The following is a 27446-nucleotide window of genomic DNA, read 5'->3' as shown; positions in this document are numbered from 1 at the left end:
TTCATTATATTCCATAAATGAGTGAGATCATGTGATATTTATCTTTCTCTGACTGGCTTATTTCGCTTAGCATAATGCTCTCCAGTTCCATCCATGTGGTGTTGCAAATGGTAAGAATTCCTTCTTTTTTACAGCATCGTAGTATTCCATTGTGTAGATGTACCACAATGTTCTAATCCACTCATCTGCTGTAGGGCAATTTAGGCTTGTTTCCAAATCTTAGCTATTGTAAATCGTGCTGCTATGAACATAGGGGTGCATATATCCTTTCTGATTGGTGTTTCTGTTTTCTTGGGATATATACCTAGAAGTGATATTACTGGGTCAAGTGGCAGTTCCATTTTTAATTTTTTGAGGAAACGCCATACTGTTTTCCACAGTGGCTTCACCAGTCTGCATTCCCACCAGCAGTGCAAGAGGGTTCCTTTTTCTCAGTATCCTCTCCAGCACTTGTCCTTTGTTGATGACAGTCATTCTAACAGGTGTGAGATGGTACCTCATGGTTGTTTTGATTTGCATCTCTAGGATGATTAGTGACTTTGAACATGTTTTCATATGTCTCTTGGCCTTCTGTATGTCCTCTTTCAAAAAGTGTCTGTTTAGGTTCTTTGCCCATGTTTTGATTGGATTGTTTATCTTCCTTTTGTTAAGTTGTATGAGTTCCCTATAAGTTGTGGAGATTAAACCCTTATCAGAGATAACATTGGCAAATATGTTCTCCCATGCAGTGGGCTTTCTTGTTTTGTTGATGGTTTCTTTTGCTGCGCAGAAGCTTTTTATTTTGATGTAGTCCCATTTGTTTATTTTCTCCTTACTTTCCATCGCCCTGGGAGTTGTGTCGGTAAAGATTTTGCTACAACAAATGTCTGCTATTTTGCTAAGGAGTTAATTTTATAGAAGACCTTCACTGAACAATTTTCTGAACTGATTTGGATGCCAGGCAAGGATATTCTTGTGGTGATTCTTTGTTCTTCCTAGAACTATTGTTCTTATCTTCAAGTATTCTTGCCCTTTAAATCAGCCCTTTGCGACCTCAGGTTGGGCTAATTTAGCACTTGGAGTCTTGCCCTGGTGCCTACTAAGGGACTGGCTTCTCAGGCGTCTTCAGTCCTCCCTCAGCTGGTTACCCTGCACTCAGCCCTGAGCCTTCTCTTACACCTCACCTTTATGGAGAGCTTCCGTTTGGTCTTTCTGAAACTGAGCCACTAGCCACTTAGTTCTTAAGGTTAGTTCCAGTTTTTATCAGTGCTTTCTTTACTTCTTCATCTATGGGTTTAAGCTCTCAAACCATCTAGATGTGCCCAGTAACCACTTGGCCTTAATGGCAGACAGACTCATTCATTCGCTGTGCTTCAGATCTTGTCTGTGGTATTTGTTTTCTGTGTATGGAACTCCTCAGGTTAAGAGCTCTTTGAAAAAGCAGAGATGACAGAGGTGACATGAGCTCATACAGATTGCCCCTGACCTTGATCCCAAAGGAGGGACCACCTTCCTCCACTCCCTGGGCCTAATGGGGTACCTGGGATTCCAGAGAGAAAAAAAGAGTGGGGTTATATTAGCTCCAGGAGTCAGAAAGGAATAAAGTGTATTTTTGTAGGTGTAGGTTTTATTGTTTTGTTTTAATCTGTCACTGCATCTCCCAAGCCCTTAAGGTGTGGGATGAAGCAAAATTCTGTAAATTGTGCACATGATCATCATATTAGGAAGCTTAAATCCCCAAAGAGTACCTCTCCTCTTTTTCTCATTGAGGAACTACTAATTATCTCTCAAGTTGACCTCTAAATTACTCAGTTTCTCTGTAGAGCCTTAAAATACTGACTTCCCATTAACCAGCCAACTTCAAAAAAAGAAGCCTGCCTCTTCTTCCTTACTTTTTTTCTTGTATTTGCCTCCTTTCTCAGTTCTCTAAAGCTCCTTTAATAGTTTAATATTAGCAACTCATTTAGACAAAGCCATTCTCTGTCTTTGGAGTTTGCGCTATTCCCTGCCTCCTTTTTATTCCTCTGTTCCCTCTGTGTCTCATCTCTGATTCTGTCTTGTTCTTTCCTTTTTTCCTGCTCCTCTTCTCTTTCTTCTTTTTCTCCTTGTTTTTCTCTCTATATCTGTTTTCTTTTTCGCTTCCTCTCTCTCCTATTTCTTGGTACCAGCTTTGCAAGTGTGTACTAATGAACAAAAAGGAGATAAAGTCTCAAAATGATAAAGGACTTGTATGCATGCATATAAGCAATACCCAATGGACACAGACACTAGTGGGGTGAGGGCACGAGCCGGGGGGATAAGGACACATATGTAATACCTTAATCAATAAAGAAAAAAAAATAAAATTAAAAAACAACAACACACTGTTAAATGGCTGATAGTCTCTCAACCTTGCTTCCCTTTCTGATTTCAGAGCTCTTCAGTATCTCCGTCAGCCAGTTTCCGAGGTGCTGAGAAGCACAGAAACTCCACAGACTACTCCTCTGATAGCAAAAAGCAGAAAACTGAAGAAAAGGAAATTGCAGCTCGTTATGTAGGTTCATTCACCTTTGCTTTGGGGGAGGCCAATTTACCTTGCTTTTTATCAGTAGCCATGTTATCCTTTAACTGTTACCAGCCAAAACTAGAATACAGGATAACAACATCCTAGGAAGGAGGAAAATTTATTGCAGTCAAAGTTTTGTCTTAACTGATTAGCCCGAAGTCCTGTAGTGCACACATGTATGTGACGAGAACAGAGTGCTTTATCTGGCAACTAATAGAAAACTTGGGTGTTCTATATTATTATTTCTGTAGATGTATTTGTTTCCCTCCATATATTTCCAGGTGGCTGAATTTTTTGTGGTCAGCTAGAAATGTGAAAGAAAAATACAAAATCATAGGAAACCTGTTACAATGTTTAGATGACCTCCTGTGCTGAGGAGTACAGAAAGCCTATGGTCTCGGACTTGCAGAGACATCCAGTATGCCCCTGGCGTTGGTTGACACTCATTTTTCTTCAGTGACTGGTTCTTTAGGTCGTGTAGTAAAGGGAGCAAGCTGGATGGGATGGGGATGGAGGCAAGCAGTCCCCACTCTACCTCCTGTGATGATGCCTAGCAGGACTGCAAGCCTGAAGGGCGGACCGGGGGTGGGGTGGGGAGTGTAGGCTGAAAATGAGGGTTTTCATGTGAAAACTGCCAATTTTAAAATTATGGCTACTTATACCCGGATTTTAAAAAAACACTAACAGAACAAACACATCACACCCATGTGTAGGCAGATTCAGTGTGGGTGTGCCAGTTTGCTGCTGATACTATAGGGTAACAAGGAAGCTATAAGCTTCAATTTTTCAAACTGTAGAATGGAATCATCATATTACCTACCTCAGAGCTTCCAGCATGAGGATTAAAGGACATAGTACACTGTAGAGTGAGAGTGTTTAGCATCTTTGATCGTTTGGTACAGTTCATTTTTATAAGACATGACCAGTTAGTCTGGACTTAACTTTTGTGATTTTTTTTTTTTTAAACTGGGGGAGGAGATAATACTTGTCACTTGTCAATACAGGACAGCGATGGTGAGAAGAGTGATGACAACTTGGTGGTTGACGTCTCCAATGAGGTATGTTTACGGCTCGTTTAACTTTCTATTTTTACCCAGCTTTAACAATGACTAGTATCCTAAAAATTGGTATTCACAGTGTTTTCTTAATTTCTAAAAGGACCTGCTTTATAGTTACCTGGAAAATTTGTATAATACTGACTTTCTATGGTACCGATCTTTGTTATTGCGATTATTTTCTATGATGTGCAAGTGTGTTTTGCTACCACCACAAATGCACATCAGACCTCTGAGTTAGCCTATAGATCTTATTGACAAGTGACTTGCCAATTTTTAGAGTTTGGATTTTTGTCTTAAATAAATACTATAAATTTGTAGTATTTTCTTTGACCTCGATACTGAATATTTTCTTCAGTGATTCGGTGACTCTTACCTATTCCAGAACATTTTGCGCTTCTAAGCTATTAAATACATAGCAGTTAGAAACGTCCACACCCACGTACTCAGCATTGTGAATGTTCCATGCTGCATTAATACCCGAGATGTTACTTTGTAGGATCCGTCTTCCCCTCGAGGGAGCCCAGCACATTCCCCCAGAGAGAATGGCCTGGACAAGACTCGCCTGCTCAAGAAAGATGCCCCCATCAGCCCAGCCTCAATTGCATCCTCCAGCAGTACTCCTTCCTCCAAATCCAAAGAACTTAGCCTTGTAAGCAGTTCACCATCTTTCTCAGTATTGCTGTTTCAGGATGGTTGGGTTTGACCTTTTTTTTCTTTTCACATTTTTCTATAGGACATTTATTTCCAAATGTATGTATATGTTCAGCATTCAAGTTTAATTGACAAGCATTTTTGGAACAGATGGGTTTACCGACTTGTCAGTGATGGATGTTTGTCTTGTGAGTCTTTCTGCCAGGCGAGAGGGGGAGGTGGGGACATTGAGTAAAACATGTCTTAGTGAAGATGGAGAAATGCACGCTGGGGTCACAGAGATAGTTTTGTCACCTGTGGTTTATGGTAAATTTAGTTTTTGGCATGGATGTGATTTTGTTGCTAGTTTTGGTTGAATTACCACGCTATATGTGACTGCAGTAATTTTCCTTTTCTATCTAAAAAATATTCTCTCATTTAAAAAAATTCACCTTGACACTCACTACAAATCAGAAATGCAAATGTAACTGCTCGCAAGTCAGGGTGATCTCCTCATAACCCCTTCTGTGGCTATGCAGTTAATTTTGTTTTTTGTGGCACCCTCCTTTTTCCTCACCTATTATTTCCTTGTAACATAACATTAACAGCAACAACAAATTTAGTTTTTAAGTAACCTTTTGAAATCACTGCTAAAAGAAAGAAAATTCATCAGTTTTTCTGCAAATTAATGGAGTATGTCTGACCGAGAGCTAGATTAATTTTTTAAAAAAATATATTTTATTGATTTTTTTACAGAGAGGAAGGGAGAGGGAGAGAGATAGTTAGAAACATCGATGAGAGAAACATCGATTCAGCTGCCTCTTGCACGCCCCCTACTGGGGATGTGCCCACAACCGGGTACATGCCCTTGACTGGAATCAAACCTGGGACCCTTCAGTCCCCAGGCCAACGCTCTATCCGCTGAGCCAAACTGGTTAGGGCGCTAGATTAATTTTTTTGTTTGTTTGTTTCTTGGGCCTTTTTGCCTTTTCGTAATGGCAACTCCTCTGTGCTGATCTGTATGATGATTCAGGCTTGGATCTTTTCTAATGGGATCTGTTAACCCGGAAGTCCCAGTGACTTAAACTGTCCACCAGGAGCCCAACTCAAACCATTCAATATTAAAGCCACCAGCAAGTGGCGGTCATAGAACGCATGACCTGTCCGCCTCCATAGGACACTCACCGGTTTTCTGGAAGTGGTCTACTTTACTCTAGTAAATTCAGCTTCCTTGTATGTTCTCCTGAACATTGGTTTTGTGGTCTCGGGGGACTCTTTTTAGCTTTCTTTAATTAATGAAAATAAAGGCCCAAACTGAAGAACCTTTTCCTGTTTTTCATTTTTCTTTACCTTTTAAAATGTAAAACATCATTGTTTTTAAACATCATTCTTAAAACTGTGTTCTCATTGCCAGTGTATCTTATTGCATCTCTTGTTAGAATGAAAAATCTACTACTCCTGTTTCAAAGTCCAATACCCCTACTCCACGAACCGATGCACCCACCCCAGGCAGTAATTCCACTCCTGGATTGAGGCCTGTACCTGGAAAACCGCCAGGTGTCGACCCCTTGGGTTAGTAAAAAAAAAGTTTTCTCCATATTTATATGTTGCTTGTTTTTTACAGAAATTAAAGCAGTTTAAAGAGTACAGTTCTTTAAGAGTATTAATAACCAGCATTTATTGGCTGTTTGACTAAGTTATTTAACCCGACCAGGCATGATGTACCTACTATGTCTGGCACATAGTAGATGTTTAGTAAAATAGAGTGAATGAACGAACTCTGATGAAGGCCTGAATGATTTTTGAGAATATAAAAATAAGCTTATTTGAATCATTGAACCTATTTTTAATGTATATAAGAATGTCTTCATTATTGTTACCTGTGTTCTTTGTTTTTCTCTTTCCTCCTCCGTCCTTGCCTGTAGCTTCAAGCCTAAGGACCCCAATGGCAGTTCCTTGTCCATATCCAACCCCGTTTGGGATCGTGCCCCATGCTGGGATGAATGGGGAGCTGACGAGCCCTGGAGCCGCCTATGCAGGGCTGCACAACATCTCCCCGCAGATGAGTGCTGCTGCTGCTGCCGCCGCCGCAGCCGCTGCCTATGGGAGATCACCAGTGGTATGTCTGAGGGTTTTTTACAAAATAAACATTTCAGAGCACAGAGGATTGTTCATGCATGTTCTTTTAATGCGGTCTGTATAATTTGAGTTATTTATAGTGTGTATTTATAAATTAAACTATATGTAATTATATCATGAGATCCATTTTCTATTGTGAGGGAATTTCTTTTTTTAATTTATATTCCATTTAAAAATTTTTTAAATGTACCAAAGTACAGCAAGTAGTTTAATAATTTTGTGAGTGCTTCCTTTCCTTCATAAGCATGAATAATTAGCAGTATATTTTTAAGTATATGCCACTCCCAATTATGTTACCTTGAAATCATACACATCCCATCATTTCATCAATAAATAGATAATTCCATATATGTTTCTAAAATGTTATTTTTAAAGAATCTGTTCTCCCAGGTTTTAGAAAAGATATTAAGATGAAATGAGTAAATGTAACTGTCTGTTTTTATTATTTTTCTTGCAAAAAAAAAAATGTAGGTTGGATTTGATCCACACCATCACATGCGTGTGCCAGCAATACCTCCAAACCTGACAGGCATTCCAGGAGGAAAACCGTGAGTATCTCTGTCCCCCACCTCACCATGCGCCAGGCCCTGGGCTCTGCTGGCCCTTTAAACTTTGGGCACTGCTAGACAGTGTAGGGCAGTTCCCGCGGCTTGCATTTTTTTCTGTGCAAAGTATTTTCCATTTTCTCTTAGCATAAGGAAAGAGGTAATGAGGTGGGGTTTGTGTTTTCAATTTAAAATCTTGAGCTGCTAATATGAAAATGCAAATTGCTGAGGCATCTCCAGCAATCAGGTTTTCTCTACGTCTGTTACTGTTTTCGAGGCAATTCTTTTGTTGCCTTAAAAAAAAAAGTCTCATATGTAAACCTGGATGCTCAAAATTTGAGCATGTTGGGAAAAGACATGCCAGACTTTAACGGCTGAAAAGAAAGAAGTGTGGTTTTATGCTCAATTGTGTTTCCGGAAAAGGTGGCTTGCTCTGTTGTCAGCTGGCTTCTTGTCTTGGGAGCTGGGTATTTGGAGTCCCTGTATTCACAGCCCGCTTGAGTCATGAATGCGAAACCTGTACACATCATTGTTTCAGCCTCTTCTTGAACATTCCGATCTTGCCGTATCTCATTCCACATCCTTCATTTGAATCCAGTGTAACTTTCAGTTAATATAACCGTAGACAGGTCTCTCTGCTATTTGTCTTCATCTTCCCAGATACAAAGCATTTACTATAAAATAACACTGGCTTTTCCTTTAAAATCCTAGCTCGCTTCCTCTCTCCTTCCTCTCTTTTGGGAAGCGTCCCCTCAGGCCCTCCCTACCTTATTCGTCACATGTGTTTTCTATCCTCATTGCTCTTTCCACTGGCATCCTGTCTGTCACCTTTATTCACCATATAAATGCTGCTTCCCCAATCACTACTGCTTTCTCACCTGCCCTCTGCTTTCATAACTTGGCCCTTAGTAGCAGCTTAATCCCCTTCGCACAGAGGCTTCCCTACTGGCTTGCCTACTTTGGGACATTTGCTGTCTCTGGTCCTTCATGCACATTCAGGTCTTCTGTGGCCTATTGTCTCACTTCGGGTCTATACTAAGATGTCACTTTGAGTGTTCAGCCCTAACAACCCTATCTAAAATAGCATCCTCCTTGCCTTTTCTCCCCGTCCTTCTTTTCTGTTCCTTGCCTTTTTCATACTTACCTATAGCCATTATCTGTCTCTCCCCACTTGAATTTAAGTTCCATGATAACAGAGCAGAAGAGCGCTTGGCTGTTCAGTTACAGAAGTGCCTAGAATGGTACCTGGTTCATAGTTGTTGATCACAATTTATACCTATTGGATGGATGGATGGATGGATGGATGGATAGAAGAAAATATGTGCCAATCTCTCCCTTTTCTGACCTCCCATTGCTTAGTTATTTACTAAGTATACACTCAGGGACTGGTCACCTTTTTGTTTCCTATGTGTTCTCTTTCTCTCCCCAAGTTGCCTGCCCCTCAGTGTTAATCATTCCTGACCGTAATCCTTTTCTTCACTTTCCACCTGATACATCAAACTCTTGGTTCTTCCTTCTGTAACTTACTGCTTTACAGATGCTTTTCTGTTGGATCAGACACGTGCTGGCTCTGTAGTCAAGTTGCTCAGTAAATATTTGACTGATTAATAAGGGAGGCAAGACAAATTAGACTTCAAGTTCCTTGAGAGTTGAAGGTATAATCAATTATCATAAAATTCTGTGTACTTATGTGTGTTCTGGAAATAGTTGTTTACTGACAAGTCTTGTTGATCAAGAACTCTGATGTATTTGAAGGTGAAAAGTTTGGTCTATTGCAGGCAGTGACTAAATAACAAGGTCAAGGGATTAATCAAATAACTCAAATACCTATGAGTTCTATATGAAGCTATGGGGATGGAGGGGTCCCTTAGGGAAGAGGCATCGTCCCGTGTTCAGGTACTGCAGTCACTGCTTAAACAGCAGTTGCACCCACAGCTATAGTAAAACCACCAGAGCAGATGAGGTGGTGCTTCTCTCAGCTGCTGCCCAGAGGCTCCCTTCCTTCCCCCAGTCTTGACTCCCAGTATTATAAACATTGTGAAAGCCTTTTAGAAGGGTTGATGGGTTGGAGGATGGTTGAGAAATTTTGTTCCTAGGAGTGATAAGAGTCACAACTAATGTAATTGGCAGATGATACCAGGAATCCCAAAGAGAATGTGGGATGGAACTCTGAGTATGGGTTCTGGAGTGAGGCAGATGCAAGTTCGATTCTGACTCTGCCAATTGACAACTGTGAAGAGAGTGACTTCATTGAGTTTCTTAACTTTGTGAGCTTCAGTTGGCTTATCTGTAAACTAGGGCTTGCATCACCAAACAAGGAGGATGTGAGGATGAAATAAGACAATATGTTACATGTTTAGTACCATGTTTGATACACAGTAGCTATTCACTCAACTGCAGTATTATTTTCTGTTTAACTTTGCCCCAGGGTTTTACCAGTTTTTCAACCTCATGTTGTAGGGTGCAGAAATGGCCAAAGAAGTTTCGATTGAGTACATTAAACTCCGCATTCCTGTTATTGCTATGTCTTTCTATAACAGCATCAAGGCGTAAATTCACATTCATTTACACATATAGAGATAATATACTTTTATTATAGATGTTTACAGAAGAAATGATTATAATGATTATGTGACTCTTCAGATTATAAGATACAAAATTGTGAAACTTTGTGTTGTGCATACTTTTCAACAGAAAAACTTTGTTTTGTGCTAGAACATCTATATATATAAAAGGCTAATATGCTAAGTGTCCGTCCAGGTAATGACATCATGTAGCAATGCCCGGCTTCCTCTCCCTAGCGATTAGCCTCCTTGCAGTTTCTTCAGCCCAGGAACACGACTTGCTTTATAGCCAGGTGGAAACATTTTACTCTTTAACCAAATGTCTGTGAAGCGTTTCCCATGCCTCATCTCATTTGATCCTTACAGAAGTCCTGGAGTAGGTAGATAGGAGACTTGGTGGAATCCTATTTTCTTTTCATTAGCTGGAAAATGGAGATTTAGAAAGCTTAGAAATGTGACTCTACTAAAAAGAAGTAAGAAATGGTGGAACTTGAAAATGACTTCAGGTTTTCTCACTGCACAGAATATAGTCAAACACTGCTGCAATTAAATATTTTACCCTTTGTTCTCCCTGTGTGATCTACAATAATCTGCTTCATGTTGATATTTACTGCTGTGTTGCTGACAATTACCTGAAAGAGAAGTTGGGGTGCTTCACTGGGCTGGAAAAAGTTTAGCTAAATCAGAAAGCAGGTCTAATTAAGCAAGTTTATCTATATATATAAAAGGCTAAGCTAACTCGCACTTGCAAGATACATTTAAAGCTCTCGCTGGCACCAATTGCACATAGGTGTGTTTCAGTCTGTCATTGTCGATTGTGAATTTGGTTGACACTTCTGTTATAGAGAAAGGGCGAATAGCGCTATTAAAATATTTCTTCTAATTAATTTCCTTTCAGTGTGCACGGATCCGTGCACCAGGACACTAGTAAAACAGAATCAATCACCTAAGGTCTCCCCCACCCCACACATACACACACACACACACACACACAGTAACTGCCTTTCCCCAGAAAGACTTTAAGAGTTGAGCATCTCTGTCCTAATTAGTTTTACAAAATGAATTGCTAGGTATTATAAAAAATTATAATTAAATGCATGTTCTAAACTAATGAATAAAATAGCATTTATTTGATAATTCACATTGGGTGCTCTCGTCTCTTCTGGTGAATTAGCAAGGGTTCCACTCAGTATGTAATTGGAATGACAACATAGTTTAATTTCAACATAAGCCAAAATGGACTTTCTCTCTCAACTCTGCTTAAATGAGGCTTCTATAAATAGTGTGAAACTATTCGATTAAAACCATGGTACTAATTGTATTATAGGCTATGGCATGTGAATTCAGCCATAACAAAGACCTCAGGTTTATGGGGTTTAGGCTGCTCACAATTCAGAAGTCTTTTCATGCTGGGTTTTTTTTTTTTTTTGGGGTTTTCATTTTTTGAATAAAGCAAGATTTTTCAAAATAGGAACAATGCTTGAAACATGGTAAATCCTTAAGTATTTGTTGACTGGCTAACCTACTAGTAAGTTCATATGCTACTTACAGAACCTACTTTTCTATCATACTTTATAAAGTATAACAGCCAGACCTTTAATTGTGAATTCAAGGTCTAGTTCAGTCTTGAAACATTGAAAAATTGGAGAAGGTGTTGCAAAGTATGAGAAGGGAGAATGTAACATTACAGAATTGGGCCTCTTAGAGAGGGTAAAGGAGGTGGATTGTGGGAAGGCCAAGGACCTTCTTTAAGCTGGGATTTCATCAAAAGGTGATGGTCCAAATAAAATAATTGTAATGAGCTTTTTAAAAAAAAGAATGATTTGCAGATTCATTGATTGTTTGAAGTACAGTTCTGTCAGAAAGTTCAAACTTCCTATGTTCTCTTCACCATCTGCTTTAGAGATCCATTCTTAGCTCTTAGTAGCTTCATCTGCCTGTGTGCACGGCTGGTCACTATATATTTCTCTGGCTCCCCGGACCCTCTCCCTCCAGCCCTGTGTTTCTAGGTATTTGCTGGTCTTCTCAGCTAGGCATCATGAGTATGTATTACTTCCTCTTCAAATTCATCTTATTCACAAAATCCCTCTCCCAATTTACCCATTTTCAGTAACTACTAATATTGTTTCTTTATTTCCTGAAGTCAGAAACTCAGTTATTATTGGCTCCCTCCTCACATCTCATAATTTCAGTCCTACAGAATCTTCTATCTGTTGCTTCTAGTGAGTTAGCCTTCTTCTCCTTCCTAGTTCAGGACCCTCATTACCTCTCATCTAGATTATTGAAATAAGTGTGTGTTATTCCTCCTACCATCATACTCCTTGTTACCATATATATTTGCACTTAATCACTAAGCATTCACTGAGTCTATTATAACATCAATGCAACATTGGTATTATAGTCACTTCTGTACTTTTCTCATCACACTGCCTAGATGATAAACCATTTGTGGGTAAGGCCAGTGCCCTGCCTGATTTTGTATTCTTAGCATGACATATCAGAGTATGTGGCTTGGAGTGTACTTCCTGATGCATCTAACTGGATAGAAAAAGAATAGTTCTTCAAGCTTGGGTAGCTCTGATTTCTAGAAAGTTTGGCTTTTAGTACTCATGCCAGTACTTATTGCAATGTACACATCAAAGAGTTTGTTGAAATTTGATACATAGTATGTACTAGAGCTTTATTTTTTTTAGTCTTAAGTATCTCACATAAACTTGTAGCAAACAGAGGACCACATTATGTCCTTCATGCATATAGGCTTTTGAAATTCTTAATAAGGGAGTTCCAGGACCATCGTAGGTGTTCACAGAGTGGTTGTGTTAAATTGAAGAATTCTCCTATTGAAAACCTCAAAAGAAATAGTATGTCTGGTTTCTTAACTATTTAAATTCTCAAAGCTCTTTAAAAACCACTTAGTGATTCTAGAGAGGAGAGAAGGGATGTCTTTTCAAGTAAATTATCATTAAGAATGTATAACACTCTAAACTTGGAATAACCTTTCTTTCCCTGCTTTTAAGATTTAGTCTTCATGACCTCTTAATTGCTAAATCAATTAGCCTTTTTTTTTCGGTCATCATCCCTCAGAATCTCGGCCTTTCTCTACAGGCAGCACCACCTTCCCCTCCTTGCCTGAGCCGACACCTGGCTCTCTCATGAGGGCCCCCTCCACTGCAGCCCTGTTTCATAGCCACAATCCTCAGGGCCATGGCGGGATGATAAAGGCTGTGTTGTCATTGTCCTCCATCCCCACTCGCTTCTCCGATCTCTGCTTGAATCAGACTCTTACCTTTTTTCTGAAAACCCTGTGTCTTTCAGGCTCATGCCCTTGGACTCTACCTGCTTTTTTTACCTTGTTGGGGGACTTTCTCCAATTTATTAAGGTCTTGGCACTGGCTTAGGGTCTCCCTCCCAGCAGAGTCCACCATCATCCTGGGTGACCTGGTGTTCGTTTACAAGGTCAGTCCCACAGTAACTGCATCTTGGGCCTTGGACCGGGTCACCTCCAGTGAGTTTCTGCCTTTTTCAACTTTTGTTACCTACTCACACACTCACAAAGAAGACCTTGTCATCACCCCTCACTGTGTCACCTTCAAAATTCAAATGTCCCATCCAACACAGCTTCCTCTACCTTCACCCAGCCAGAGTAATTTTTTGAATTGCAAATTTATTCCCAGCTTTCTCACAGTATCCCAAGCCCTAGCTACCCGCTTCTCCCCTAGATTACCACACTAGCCCCTGGCTACTTTTCCTTCTTTTATCCTGCCACTAACATTTCACTCTTCACCCAGAAATCAGAATGATCCTTTAAAACATTAACTGAATCATGTCACTCCCCTGTACAAAGTCTTCAGTGACTTCCCATTCTGCTCAGAATAATGCCCACACTCCTCATGACAACCTAACAAAGTCCTTGTGAACATGGCCCTGCCTCTCTTCATCTTGTCCTTCTCCACTGGCCCGTGCCTTCTTGCTTGGTTCTGCTTCAAGGACTTTGTATTTGCTGCTCCTCTTCCATAATGTTCCCCTTCACATGTGCAAGGCCTGTGTCCTTCCTTCTGGTCTCGTTCAAACACTACCTCAGACCTCTCCCTGCATCTTTATCTCTTTTATCTGTGAACATGGCCCTGCCTCTCTTCATCTTGTCCTTCTCCACTGGCCCGTGCCTTCTTGCTTGGTTCTGCTTCAAGGACTTTGTATTTGCTGCTCCTCTTCCATAATGTTCCCCTTCACATGTGCAAGGCCTGTGTCCTTCCTTCTGGTCTCGTTCAAACACTACCTCAGACCTCTCCCTGCATCTTTATCTCTTTTATCTGAAAATTGTGTGTGTGTGTGTGTGTGTGTGTGTGTGTGTGTGTGTGTGTGTGTGTGAGAGAGAGAGAGAGAGAGAGAGAGGGAGAGAGAGAGAGTGTTTAACCACCATTGAGGTTATTTATCTGCTGATATGATGTCTTTTCCCTTCTGGGATGTAGGCTCTGGTGGATAGGGGCTTTGTCTGTCTTACTCTGATTCTCCAGCACCTGCTAGAACGGGGCTCCTGAGGCATTTAATAAATATTCTCTGACTAAATGATAAGCATTGTATCTCACTCTACTCTTCAGTTTTCCATGCTCTTCCTTCTCATACTAACCTTGCTGAGGAAGTTAACACCCATTCCTAGATTGCAGCCCCATTGCCATTTCCCTGTCCTCTCACCATGTCAAGTTGCCAGAGAGCCGTGGTATGAGCACTGTTCACAGCATTGACCATCTGACATTTTAATATTTATGTGAATCTCTCACTAATGAAGTTGCCCTTGCACCCACCTGCTGCCACCTACCCCCAGGCTGTAACTTTAAGAGAACAGGGGTATGTGGGTTTTTTCTTTCTGTTGTATCCCCAGTCCTGTTAGCATAGTGCTTGGCACACTGGGGTACCCAGGAAATGAGTGTTGAATGAATGAATCTCTTGGTTGTCATATAATGAACCATCTTCTCCCCCTTTCTTTCCATTGCATCTTCTCTCCTGATTATCTGCCTCCCTGGTTGTTCTTGCTGTAGATTCCTGAAAGGTAGCCTGCTCTTAACTTCTGCATCTGTTCTGCTCATGACATACTCTGCTCCAGATTATTCTTTCTGCTCCTTAGCTTCACTGTCACTTCTTTGTGGATGACTAGACTGATCTTTTAGCCTGACTTCTCTCCTGAATCTCAGTGCTCAACTTCTTGTTGAGTTGTTTGGGTTCCCCTAGACCAGGGGTCCTCAAACTACGGCCCGCAGGCCACATGCAAATACATATATGGTATTTGTTCCCGTTTTGTTTTTTACTTCAAAATAAGATATGTGCAGTGTGCATAGGAATTTGTTCATAGTTTTTTTTTAAACTATAGTCCGGCCCTCCAACAGTCTGAGGGACAGTGAACTGGCCCCCTGTTTAAAAAGTTTGAGGACCCCTGCCCTAGACCCTCAAGTTAAAGAAAACCAAACCTTTTAATGTACTGCAGTCAACCTAGTCACCTGGGCTCCAAGCCTTAGAGTCCTCCTCAGTACCTACCTCTCTGTGTCAGGTCACACATCCACGGTCTCTCCCAAGTTCTATTGATTTGACCAGAGAAGTACCTTGTGTCTGTTGTGTTCCTAGCTTCCCCCCTCCTTCCCCCTCAGCAAGTCTGACATGCTGCTTTTCTTCTACAGACAGTTCTGAGGTCTGCACAGACAGAGAAAGCTCTCCCCCTCTCTGGTGCCCACATCTTCCATAGCCACATACGTGCTTCATTCTCATGGGGCCCCTCAGTGATGGGCTGAATTTTGATGAATGTGGCTGTCCTGTAGATGTTTGCATTAAGGAACCATAAACTGTTTTAATTTGATTCTAAATCTTCTCTGCAGTTGCTCCAAGTGCTTGTCCTTTGTGTACCCACAGATGCTTTCCCTTGGTATGACTTTGGTCAACTTCTTCCATAAACAGCACATTCTGAAGCTCCATGCAAAGCAGAATGGCATCATTTCAGATGGGCTCTATACCCCCAAGACAGGCCCAACCCCACACCCCCACCCCCGCTACCGCCCACACCTCCTGCTTCCAGAGGCATAACAGCCCACTCTCATCCCCGGCTGACTTAAGTGCCCTCAGAATAGAGAGGTCCGTGAGGGAGATGCTCTAATTTAAGCTGCATTGAGAACCAGGTACTTTACTGGAGATGGAGCTGCTGAGAGGTATCCACAGGTGGGCCTGGGGGCAGTCACACAGGACACTTTCAGGTTCTAATTTCATTTAGAATTACTAGGATTTGTTATTCAAGTCCTATAGGACTTTTTTTTTTTTTTCTTTTGCGGCACATTTGCCATCTTACCATGTAGGCCTGGAGCCTCCTTAAGCTCCATAGTTTTGGCTTATTGATCTCCAATCAGTAAGTCTTGATTGGTGTGAAGTGATCTCTAGGCAAAATCTCATCACAGGTTCTGAATCATCCATAGTGGAAGGCAGTGCCCTACGTGACTACTGAAGTCATACAGCGCCTAGTAAAGAGTTGACCTGAGGAGTGATTATAGTTCTAGATGTGACTCTGGAAATTATATTCTTTCCACTGTACTGGGTAAATTTGACTTGTTTGCAAATCATAAGTAGCGCTGAGAATGTTTAATGTTTCATCTCATTGCACTGATCAGTTAAGTACCACCTTTCACATTCCCTTCTTCCTGTCTTTTCTCCCCTCTGCGGCCTTAGAGCATACTCCTTCCATGTGACAGCAGACGGGCAGATGCAGCCTGTCCCTTTCCCCCCCGATGCCCTCATCGGACCCGGCATCCCCCGACACGCTCGCCAGATCAACACCCTGAACCACGGGGAGGTGGTGTGCGCAGTGACCATCAGCAACCCCACGAGACACGTGTACACGGGTGGGAAGGGCTGCGTCAAGGTCTGGGACATCAGCCACCCCGGCAATAAGAGCCCTGTCTCTCAGCTTGACTGTCTGGTGAGTGAGCATGATGCACAGGGCTTAGACCACCTTTCAGAAAATAGGGTGGGACGGTGAGAGACCAGGATGTACGAGCCACACACGGTGTTGACCCCAAGTGGGCAGTTGTTTTCAGTGGTTTGTAGTCTTTCACGTGGAGATGTAAAGCGCTGGCGAGGATGCACGTCTTCTTTCAGTTCCTTAGGGCGAAATTATCCAGTAGTTCATGTGACACTGCACCAGGGTAGCTGTCATCAGCTGGCTCAGTGCCTAGGAGCCTGCAAACCACTTGTTTTTCTGTCTGGTAAAGGGGTGTAGGAAAAGGAAGAGCCCATGTGGTTTCTGGGAGAGTGCACCTAACTGTCCTAATTTGTCACATTGTGAGACGAGAGTAACTTAATATATCCTGTGACAAACACTGCAGACCCCCTTGGCTGTTTCATGGGTATTTGTCCTTGAGTTTTTAAGGAAATTTTAGTTTGATTTTCTTCCTTAGACCAGCAGCAGGATTTTTGCTATAGCACGATGCTAGGTCAGTTTAACATAATTAACTTACACAAGATTCTCGTGACCTCATGAACTGAGAAGAAATTATTTTTTTTTCCTGTCATTTAATGCTCCTTAATCATATTTTGCCTCCAGCTGATGTTGCTTAATCAATCAAACCCAGGAAGCCTTTAGCCAGGTAATGCAGGGCCAGGTGGAAGGAGGTGACTGTTAGGTCTCCTCAGCAGCCTGGCAGTTTGGCAGCAGTGGTGGGACCTCTCCCCCGCCAGGTCGAGTGTGCCAGGTCCCCAGGCTTGGTGCTTCAGGACTGCGTGGGTTGCTGCGCTAATGAGTGTGCGCGCCTGTGTGTGCAAATGACTCAGGCAGCTGGTTGATTTGGTGGTGGTGGGAGTAGGTCTAGATCTTTGCATTTATATGCTAATTAAGATTAAATATCTCAGTGCTAAATTTTGTAGATCAAGTTTAAGTACTTCTCTAATTTCATGTAATTTTCTAGCATTAATCCACTTTATCATTGTCATAAGTAAAAATGGCTCATTAAAACCAGGAGGGAACACAATACTTTATGGATTTCTGCTCTCGTGTTAATGCTGTTTTCCTTTCCTCATGAGTAATCTCTTGATGGTTTTTGTCTCTACAGAACAGGGATAACTACATCCGTTCCTGCCGATTGCTCCCTGATGGTCGCACCCTAATTGTGGGAGGGGAGGCCAGCACTCTGTCCATCTGGGACCTGGCCGCCCCGACCCCTCGCATCAAGGCGGAGCTGACGTCCTCGGCCCCTGCCTGCTACGCCCTGGCCATCAGCCCCGACTCCAAGGTCTGCTTCTCCTGCTGCAGCGACGGCAACATCGCCGTTTGGGACCTGCACAACCAGACGCTGGTGAGGTGGGTCAGCAAGATTCCTCACCAGGGATGGAGGAGGAGCTGTTGTACCACATTGTACCCGAGATCTGCATGCGTGTCTGTCTGCCTAAAAGATGAAATAGAACTAATAGGCCCATTTTAAGATGCTAGGAACATTATTAATATAAAATCTTTGTTTTCTGCCGTAAACTTTATCAAATGAATGGGGTTGCCTTCTTTATTCCTTTTTTTCTTTTTGACATTATACTAACTGGTGTCATTCAGGTTTTTAAAAAATGAGGTCACTTTTACATAAGTAATGTACATAAGGTTCTCATGACCTCATGAGCTCGTTAAACATCCGTAATTTGCCATCTGTGCTTGCTAACAAACCGCCATTGTCGATAGCCGCTCTCTGAGAAGACTCACAGTACGTGGTGCTATTGGTGCCACACGCATCTGATATGGTCGTTCTTCAGCAAGTGACTGTTGAGCACCTGCCATGGGCCAGGCATGTGTTCGGTGCTGTTCACCCTGAAAAGTCTGGATTATCTGTAGTCCCACCTTTAAGGGTGGATAGACATAACTAAGATGTCTGTTTAGAAATGAGATTGTAGAAGGTGGTGTTGATATGTAAGGCCCTGAAACAAGTCTCCACATGTCAGCACCAGAGAGAGCAGGAAGCAAGAGGTGTGATCCGCTAACGGGTGTGGGAAGGTTGTAATCAAGCCTAGCTACAAGTCGGGGGCGTGTGCAGGAGAAGAGGCCTCTGCTGTCTGTTGCAAGATATGTGGCAGGACGAAGCTCTGTGTATGATTCCAATAACAAAATAGTCATTACTGTGTTCCCTTTGGGTAAGGTTCTTAAGAGGAACTGCTTCTAATCCCTTCTTCCCCCAGTGTCTTTGACAGTGTACCAGCTCCTGCGGCATTTGAGTCACCCCGAGTTTCTTTCCTGTGCCTTAACCTGAGATCACAGCCTCCTGCACTTGCACCTAGAAGAATTCCTTCTCCCTGCGCCCTTCCCCATAGTCTGTAAAGGGAGATATTCCCTCCTCCCTCTTGCATTCTCTCCTCCCCTCATATCTCAGCGAGAGGATAGGCCTCAAATATGGCTTATATAGTCCATACATATGCCACAGTGTGTTTTTATTTGTTTACTTCAGTTGGAGATTTTTTTCCATCAGTTATTGCTTAACAGTAATTTCAAGTATTTCCTAAGTGTTTATGGGTAAATAAAAATACAGCCTTTCAATTTAACTTTAATCTCTCTTACATATGTGCTTTGTCATTACTAAGAATAATCAGAAAACATAAGGTAATCCACAAATAAGACCTGCAATAAAATTGATTGCTGTGGAATTGTAAAGTGAATTCACCTAAAAACTAACTTTTCAAGGATTTTTCTCTCCATTTTGACATTTTTAGGCAATTCCAGGGCCACACAGACGGGGCCAGCTGTATTGACATTTCTAATGATGGCACCAAGCTCTGGACGGGCGGCCTGGACAACACGGTCAGATCCTGGGACCTGCGAGAAGGGAGGCAGCTGCAGCAGCACGACTTCACCTCACAGGTACAGTCTTGCGCCATAATGTTTCAGAAGCCGAGGTTTTGTGAAATAGGTGACGTGCTTAAGAAGGGGCGCTTCCTTTATTGTGAGACAAAGTCACTTTTGACTCTGGATTAGACAGCTGAAAATTCCATTGTTTTCTATCAACATAAAACAATATATATTCTATTGAAGGATTAATAAATCTCTTTTATTATAAGCTTTTAGCATGTTTTTCTTTCAAAGTCCATTACTCTATATATAGTTGAATTGTACATCATTTATTACTAAATTATATTTGTGGAGATCTGTCTCATTAATTTGGGATCACTTGTTTGGCTTTGATTTTTTTCCCTGTACAATGTAAATAATCTTGATTTCCTTTATAATTTAAGTAGTATACCCAAAAGAAACAGTGCCTCCCAATTAGAGGAAGTGTGTCTTCTCTAGCCATTATAACTGTCACTTATTTTAATTCTAGATATTTTCTCTGGGCTACTGCCCAACCGGAGAGTGGCTCGCAGTGGGGATGGAGAACAGTAACGTGGAAGTGCTCCATGTCACCAAGCCAGACAAGTATCAGCTCCATCTGCACGAGAGCTGCGTGCTGTCACTCAAGTTTGCCCACTGTGGTAAGCAAGCCCTCTGTCCTCTTCTGTCAGCCAGAATCCTGCCTTCTGACCTGTTGATGCATTTTAAGTCAGGCCCTGCAGTTCGTGAACATGTCTCTCTTCAAAACTACCACTTCCTTACACAAGCCTACTTCCCTAACGCCATGCAATTTCCTGGCATTCAGCCACTTTGTCCTTGTCATAGTATAATCGGCTGAATGTAGGAGCGTGAGCTATAATTTTCAGTGAAAACAACTCTTATTTGTTGCAAATTAGACGAGTTTCCTGTGAATAGCTTGAAGCTCTGTAAAGCAGGTCTCAGTGTCTGACAGAGTATCACAAACTGCTTTTCTCGAAATCCTCTTCCTGTAGGCAAATGGTTTGTGAGCACTGGAAAGGACAACCTTCTGAACGCCTGGAGAACACCGTATGGAGCCAGTATATTCCAGGTAACAGCTGGTTTAGCTTTCACTTACCTTGTGCTCACTGCATGGGAGTAGTTTAACAAGCTCTTTCCGTGCATCCTTGCAGATTAGTAATGGGCAGGTAAGTGTCTAGGACAGTGGTTCTCAACCTTCTGGCCCTTTAAATAAAGTTCCTCATGTTGTGACCCAACCATAAAATTGTTTTCGTTGCTACTTCATAACTGTAATGTTGCTACTGTTATGAATTGTAATGTAAATATCTGATATGCAGGATGGTCTTAGGCGACCCCTGTGAAAGGGTCGTTTGACCACCAAAGGGGTCGTGACCCACAGGTTGAGAACCGCTGGTCTAGGAAGTAGGAGTTAGTGTGATTCCTGTTGCACAGAGAAAGAAGACTGTGCCTGGGGAGGCTAGTGTCACAGCCACAAGCCGTGGAGCCGGGATCCTCTCCGGTTCTCTCTGCGCCCAGAGCCCAGGTGCTGTGCCTGCTGCATGGCCAGCTCTTTGTGCCTCAACCCCCTTAGACGCTGTCATGGAGGGTTTTTGTTTCTGTAATTCTTTTTTGTTTGCATGGTTTATTTAAAATTTTTGTTTAATATTTTAGCATTTTGCTGATTACTATTATTATTGCTCTTTCTTTGAATTTTCCCCCCCAAAAAAGAGAAAAGAGTGTTATGGAAAAAAGTTCAATAAATCTTGATTAATTTTATAAACTTTTATTCTTATTGACTTAGTGGTACTTTTTGTAGTTTGTGAAATTATTTGTAAAAGAAATAAATTTTAGACATGATACACACAATCTCCTCACTCTTATTGGTATGGAGAATTTTATAGGCATGTTAAAGAAGATTCTCTTTTTAACCTTATTTAATTAGGATGTTATTTTTTTAGGTTCTTTTTTTTTGTATTAATAACGTAACAGATTTGCAGTTTTTTTTTACCTAGTGATATTAAGTCATCGTAGAGTAGGTTATAATTGAATCAAAAAATACATAGATTGAGTGAAAATACTGTGCAAGGCAATCAATAGAAGAAAAATTGCTGATTCTTGCTGTCATAAAGTTTATAATCTAATATAGTGGCAGGTTTTTTGTATTGTGGGTCATAGCCTCTTATATGGTCCCAACTAGGCCTTTAAAAATAATAATAATATTAGAGTGCATGTTTTGTAGCAAGTATACATATGTATCTTATGTGTATACTGGATTGTGAAGTAAAACGTGTTTATTCAGGTCATGATCAAAAAAGTTTGCGGGCCCCGGCTGGGTGGCTCAGTAGGCTGGAGCATCATCCTGTGTACCAGAAAGGATTGGTTGATTCCCAGTCAGGGCATATACCTAGGTTGGGGGTTTGATCCCAGGTCGGACCACATACGTGAGGCAACTGATCAATGTTTCTCTCTCACATTGATGTTTCTCCCTCCCTTCATCCCTCCTTCTTCCCCTAAAATCGGTTTTTTTAAAAAAACATAAAAGTTTGAGAAACACTGGTAGTGGGTTAGCAGCTGCATGTCAAACATTTATTTTTTAATTATTCAAAGTCCTAGTTAAAATCCTGTGGGTATTTTTGTTTGTTTGTTTGATCGTTTGTTAGCACAGTTCAGTTAAAAGTTAACATTAACCCCTTTGTAGTTAGTACAATTGAACAGGGTATCCAAGAGCTCGAAGTGTGATACATTTTTCTTTCTAAAGATTGACCCCCTCCCTGCTTGCTAATTGTGTTCCAGTTTTTCACAGGGGAAAATTAGAAATATTTTTACATCCCCCATTAAAAAATGTAGTGTTTTATCTTAATTTTATTATTTTATTGTTGACACTATTACAGATGTCCCCATTTCCCCCTTCTTTGCCCACCTCTACCCTACCCCCGCCCTCTTCTCCTCTGACCATCACCGCTTTGTTGTCTGTGTCCATGGATTTTGCATACATGTTCTTTAGCTAATCCCAGTGTTTTCATTGCTCTGGCCCATGTATTACCTTACTTGAACACTATGGCAACCCTCTAGAGAGGGCAGGACAGTAAGATGTCTTCACCTGTGTGCCTTTATTAGGAAACTATACACCATTACCAAGTGGGATTTATTCCAGGGATGCAAGGCTGGTACAATATTTGCAAATCAATAAACGTGATACATCACATAAATAAATTGAAAGACAAAAATCACATGATCGTATCAATAGATGCAGAAAAAGCATTCAACAAAAATCCAACACTCATTTTTGATAAAAACTCTCAGCAAAGTGGGAACAGAGGGAGCATGTCTCAACATGATAAAGGTCATATATGACAAACCTACAGCCAATATCATACTCAATGGGCAAAAGTTAAAAGATTTCCCCTAAGAACAGGAACAAGACAGGGATGTCCGCTTTCACCACTCATTCAACATAGTACTGGAAGTCCTAGCCACAGCAATCAGACAAGAAGAAATAAAAAGCATCCAAATTGGAAAGGAGGAAGTAAAACTCTCATTATTCGCAGATGGCATGATATTGAACATAGAAAACCCTAAAGACTCTACCAAAAAACTAGATTTAATAAATGAATTTGGCAATGTAGCAGGATACAAAATCAACACTCAAAAATCGATGGCTTTTTTATACACTAATAATGAATTCTCAGAAAGAGAAACTAAACAAACAATCTCATATACCATTTCAACAAAAAAATTAAGATACTTAGGAATAAACTTAACCAGAAAACTATAGACCATTGAAAAAAAGAGAAGATATAAACAAGTGGAAAGAAACTGTGAGGCTCAGGCAGGTTAAGTGACATGTCTGGTGTTTGTAGCTCCACCTGAATCCAAGTCAAAGGAGTGAAGCTAAAGGGTTTGGTACTAAGACACTCTGCTCTGACCTGTCTGGAGAACAGGATTTGAAATAGGGCCTTGCTTCATCAGGTAACTTGCCTGGCACCTGATGTCCCCGGGGCAAGAACCTGTAGACTCACAGGTGAAGTGTCCCCGGAGGGCGCCTGGCTCGCTGCTGTGTTAAGGAAGCACCATGACTGCCTTTCCTGCTTCGGCTCCTCTTTGGGCAGCGGAACACACTATGCTTCTTTTCGCTCTAAGTTCTCCAGTCCTGCCTCGCAGTATTAATGGGCTTCTCTTTTGTATTTAATCTTTTTATTTTTATTTTTCTTTCCCAGTCCAAAGAATCCTCATCGGTGCTCAGCTGTGACATTTCTGTGGATGACAAATACATTGTCACTGGCTCTGGGGATAAGAAAGCCACGGTTTACGAAGTTATTTATTAAGGACAAATCTCCATGTGGACTGGACTCCTTCTCCTTGTAGCACTTTGTTCTGTCAGCCTCCCCGGGCCCCTCACCCCCATCTAAAACCAAGGATTTCAAATACTCATTGCAGTAGTGGCGTCGAGCCCCCTACCTTCCCCCTCCTCCTTGCTATGGAATTGTGAATACTCATTTAAGAGAACCTGTGATACCAAATCTTCAGCTCTCTACTTGGAAGAACATGGAATAACCATACTTAACAGTGAATGGAAACTTTATGTATTATATCTGTAATATATTTATTTTGTTTAAAGAAGGCTTTCTAACAATGACTGACTAAATAAAGCTGTCTGCTCCTGCATTGATAATGAAGATGCGTTGTATTTGGTACCCCTCCCCCCTTTTTTTTGGCAAAGGAGGGGAAAGGAAGGTTTAAAATAATTGATTAAAAATGTCACTAAATGTAGACTAATGACTGTATAGAGATGTGAAATGTATAATTACATATTGAAGCAATATGTTGCTGTGTTGTTAGATTTATTTTCTACTTATTTTCAAGATGTTTGGAAATTTGAACAATTAGAACATGACAGGCCACATCATATTCATTTGAGTCTATTTGGACAACTTTAATCAGTATATCTATAGCTTTAGATTATATTCGATAAAAGTAATTGGACTTTTTCTTTTCTTTTTTTTTTGGACTTGTTGGCAAGTGTCTTTGTAATATGTTCCTAATTCCTTTTTTTATTGTATTATAGACAAATGAACAAGTTAAATTTGGCCTCAAAGAGAGAACTTAATCCCTCTGAATATTTTTGCCACATTTCTTTGCAAAGGGAGAAGTTTCTCTTGGGGCAGTTTTGTCATTAGGAGAGATTATGGGCTATTTTTTGGCATGTTCGCAGACTGCACAGATTCCTCCCGCTGTGCAAGTCAAGTCTTTTACAAAACAAGGACAGCAGAGGAGGATTTGCAAGGACCCCCCTCTGACCCCCAGAAAGAATGGACTCTCGCCTGGGATGAGGACTTACTTCCTTACCTCCGCTTCTTTCCATGTCTTAGTTGGATGTCCCTGAAATGGACACAGGCTGTGCCATTGTGCCAGAAACATTGTGTTATCTTTTATGTTGTCGTTGTTGCTGTTAAACTATGATATGTGACTTCTTTTTTTATTATTTTTTGTTTGAATGCTTTAAAAATCTTCTAAGTCTGTGGATCTGCTGATGTACAGTGCCTTTGCTGCTATGGATCAAAATCAAGAGAACCGTGTAGATAAACTTTATTGTATAAGTAGAAAATTACTTAATTTCATACTAGAAATGGATGGATGCTGCAAGTTGAAATGGGCTGTCCATTGACGTTCCTAATGTGGTAGCAGAAAAAAAAAACTGGTGTCTTAAGTGCTTAGTGTTTGATGTCATTAACAGTTTCGTAAAACCCTACAGTGTAGAAAGATTTTGATACTAAACTGTGCATTGTACATAGTTTTAATGCATTGTATTGACCACCAGTACTTCTATAATGGTAGATTGTTTGTGCATTCAGACTTTTAAGCATTAAACATAAATAACTTCTAGTATGCTCATTTCTAATTCTTTGATCTGCTGGCGATAGTTTATTTTTGTCTTGGACTATGCCACTTCTAGCTATTAAAAATTATAGGTTTTATTCAAGAAGATTAGTGTTAAACTAATGTGAACTTTTTATTGTTGCTATTTTATTTTTATATTTACTTTTACTTGAGAAGAGCTAGAGGGGGAGAGGTTATCAATGACAGGTTGCTACCAACTATTTATTGCGTGCCTCTTTGGTGTGTAAAAATACTGTCCATCAAAAAGTGGCCATGTTACTCAAAGCCTTGATGCTTTAGAACTGCTGCTCAGTGGTTACTGCTAGCCATCTGTGCCTGTTTAAGTAGGTTTATTAAAGTTAAATATTCAGTTTATCAGTCACACTAACTACATTTCAAGTGGTTATGGGTCGACACAAATTGGTAGAACCTTTCCATCATTAAGGTAAGGTCTGTGGGACCAACGCTGCTTTTGAATCGCTCACACATACCATTTCCAGCCAAGTGGGTTTGGGAAGCATTCCCAACACAGTGCATGAAGTCTCTTACAGCACAAGGCCTTGTGGACTGCTACTGGTTGGGTGTGAAAATTTGGCATAAGGAGGAGCTTAAAGAATTCTAAATTCCTGGGACTCAAACACCTGTTATTTTCAGGCTTTGCTGGGTGGGAGCCTGAGATGGGAGCCCCACGGTGGTGTGAAGTGTGCTCAGTGCTCAGTGGTAAGAGGTGTTGACTTCTTGTGCTAAGAGTTCAGTGTTCATCAACACAAGGTTGGAAGCAGCACTTCAAGTGTGAGTACTGTGAGAGCTGCTACATCAGATGATAACATTTTTTAAGTATTCTTAGCTCAATTAATTGCAGTGTATCCTTATTAAAACTTCTTAAAAAGTGAGATCTGGAGTAAAATCATTTTGGCACAAACAGTAGGACATTTGCATACTGAGTTTAAGCTTCCAGAAGGAGGAAGTGCCACCCTCAGGAACTTAATTCCTTTTGGTGTCTGATATGTCAAATCTGGGATGTCCTTCAGTTTTTTTCTGACCCAAACATTGTCTGTTGTACTGGAATAAAAATTGAGATGAATCCGTAAATAGATCTACCTCTTTAAATAGGCATCTGTCTCCTCTCATTGCAGAGGTTTTATCAGATTCAGTTGTTACATCTTCTATAGAATACTCAGGCCTGGATTGACCTGCACAGAAATCTTAATGTTGTTGATGTAATCATAACTCGGTTTACCATAGTTTTTACTCCCAAGTATGGTGTTGCAGAGTCTGAACAACAACAGATAGGAAACACCCAAGGGAAAATTAGTTCCAGTGAAAGAACAGAGTGGTATAGGACTGGAAGATTAAATTACGTGGAATTACCAAGAAATGGGGAAAAAGAAATCCAGACTAAAGCCATCAGACCTTTCTAAGACTGGCAGGTGAAATGGAGAAAAAACTAAGATCTTCAAGTGTCTGCAGATACACACCTCACTTTTGGGCCACTATTTAGCCAGGTTGGCTTCTTGGCTAGTGAGCTGCAAAAAATCAGCTGAGTCCTGGAATGGTGAACACTGAAACTTGAACTGCAGCCTGAAACACCTACAAGTGGTTGGAATTGCACAGTCATGGGATGGAAACTTTCAAAGCATCTCTCCTAGCCCTGGGATTCTGGGACACTGCAGCCAGGAGTAGGGGAAATTGACACCCCAGAGTGAGAAGACTACAGACAGAAACAAGATGTCCAACACTGTCCGCTGAGAATTTTGGCACTTGTAAGAAAATCTTTACTGCCTCAAGTCAGCAATTACAAAATTGCCAAGATGTCGGTACAAAAAAACTTAATTCCTTCACACTCCAGGCTGCTCATTTCTGTAGCTCCCCAACTCCTGGGCCACCTGTAGAGTGACTTTGACCAATGAGCTGTGGGGCCTGCCGCCCATCAGAGGCTACCGACCAGTCCTGTTGTTTTGAGCTAATTGCATTGATTTACTTTCCTATTCCAACTTCTATTCAGAACTGACAGTGGAAATGACATTTTTTGTTAACCCGAACACATCAGAAAACCTCTTGGATATTACACTTTAACAGTGATGCTATCATAATGGTAGGGACTAACTCTGGCTATAAGCTGCCATTGACATTTTATTTTAGTTTTGTTTGGGCTTTTGGCAGCAAGTGACAGAATCGTTTGGGTCTCAGGTAGAATTAGTAGGGAAATTCCCAGCTGGAATCTTAGGTACTGGGCCTGCAGGGAAGGAGGGTTCCCACAGGGCTGCCTGTGTCCAGAGGAAAATCATGAGCACAAGCCTT

The 27446-nt window shown here is 41.2% G+C and overlaps 1 protein-coding gene across 7 annotated transcripts in view; it reads left to right on the top strand.

Moving 5' to 3' along the window:
* Nucleotides 1-25154, top strand: part of LOC102245826 (transducin-like enhancer protein 4) — a 166617-nt gene extending 141463 nt beyond the window's left edge. For 6 of the 7 annotated variants that reach the window (XM_014541261.1, XM_005868293.2, XM_005868292.2 and 3 more), the window contains 12 exons: nt 2393-2512; nt 3529-3582; nt 4079-4231; nt 5652-5784; nt 6138-6331; nt 6823-6899; nt 16163-16412; nt 17542-17789; nt 19175-19322; nt 19780-19930; nt 20282-20358; nt 23486-25154. In XM_014541261.1, the coding sequence (XP_014396747.1) occupies nt 2393-2512; nt 3529-3582; nt 4079-4231; nt 5652-5784; nt 6138-6331; nt 6823-6899; nt 16163-16412; nt 17542-17789; nt 19175-19322; nt 19780-19930; nt 20282-20358; nt 23486-23593 (1713 nt within the window). In that variant the 3' untranslated portion in view covers nt 23594-25154. The remainder of the gene's footprint in view (nt 1-2392; nt 2513-3528; nt 3583-4078; nt 4232-5651; nt 5785-6137; nt 6332-6822; nt 6900-16162; nt 16413-17541; nt 17790-19174; nt 19323-19779; nt 19931-20281; nt 20359-23485) is intronic. The other variant, XM_014541262.1, reaches the window with a different exon arrangement.
* The last annotated feature ends 2292 nt before the right edge of the window (nt 25155-27446 follow it).

Source organism: Myotis brandtii, unplaced genomic scaffold, assembly GCF_000412655.1.
Source record: "Myotis brandtii unplaced genomic scaffold, ASM41265v1 scaffold266, whole genome shotgun sequence".
Lineage (NCBI taxonomy): Eukaryota > Metazoa > Chordata > Mammalia > Chiroptera > Vespertilionidae > Myotis > Myotis brandtii.
This window is presented reverse-complemented; position numbering and strand designations above follow the sequence as displayed.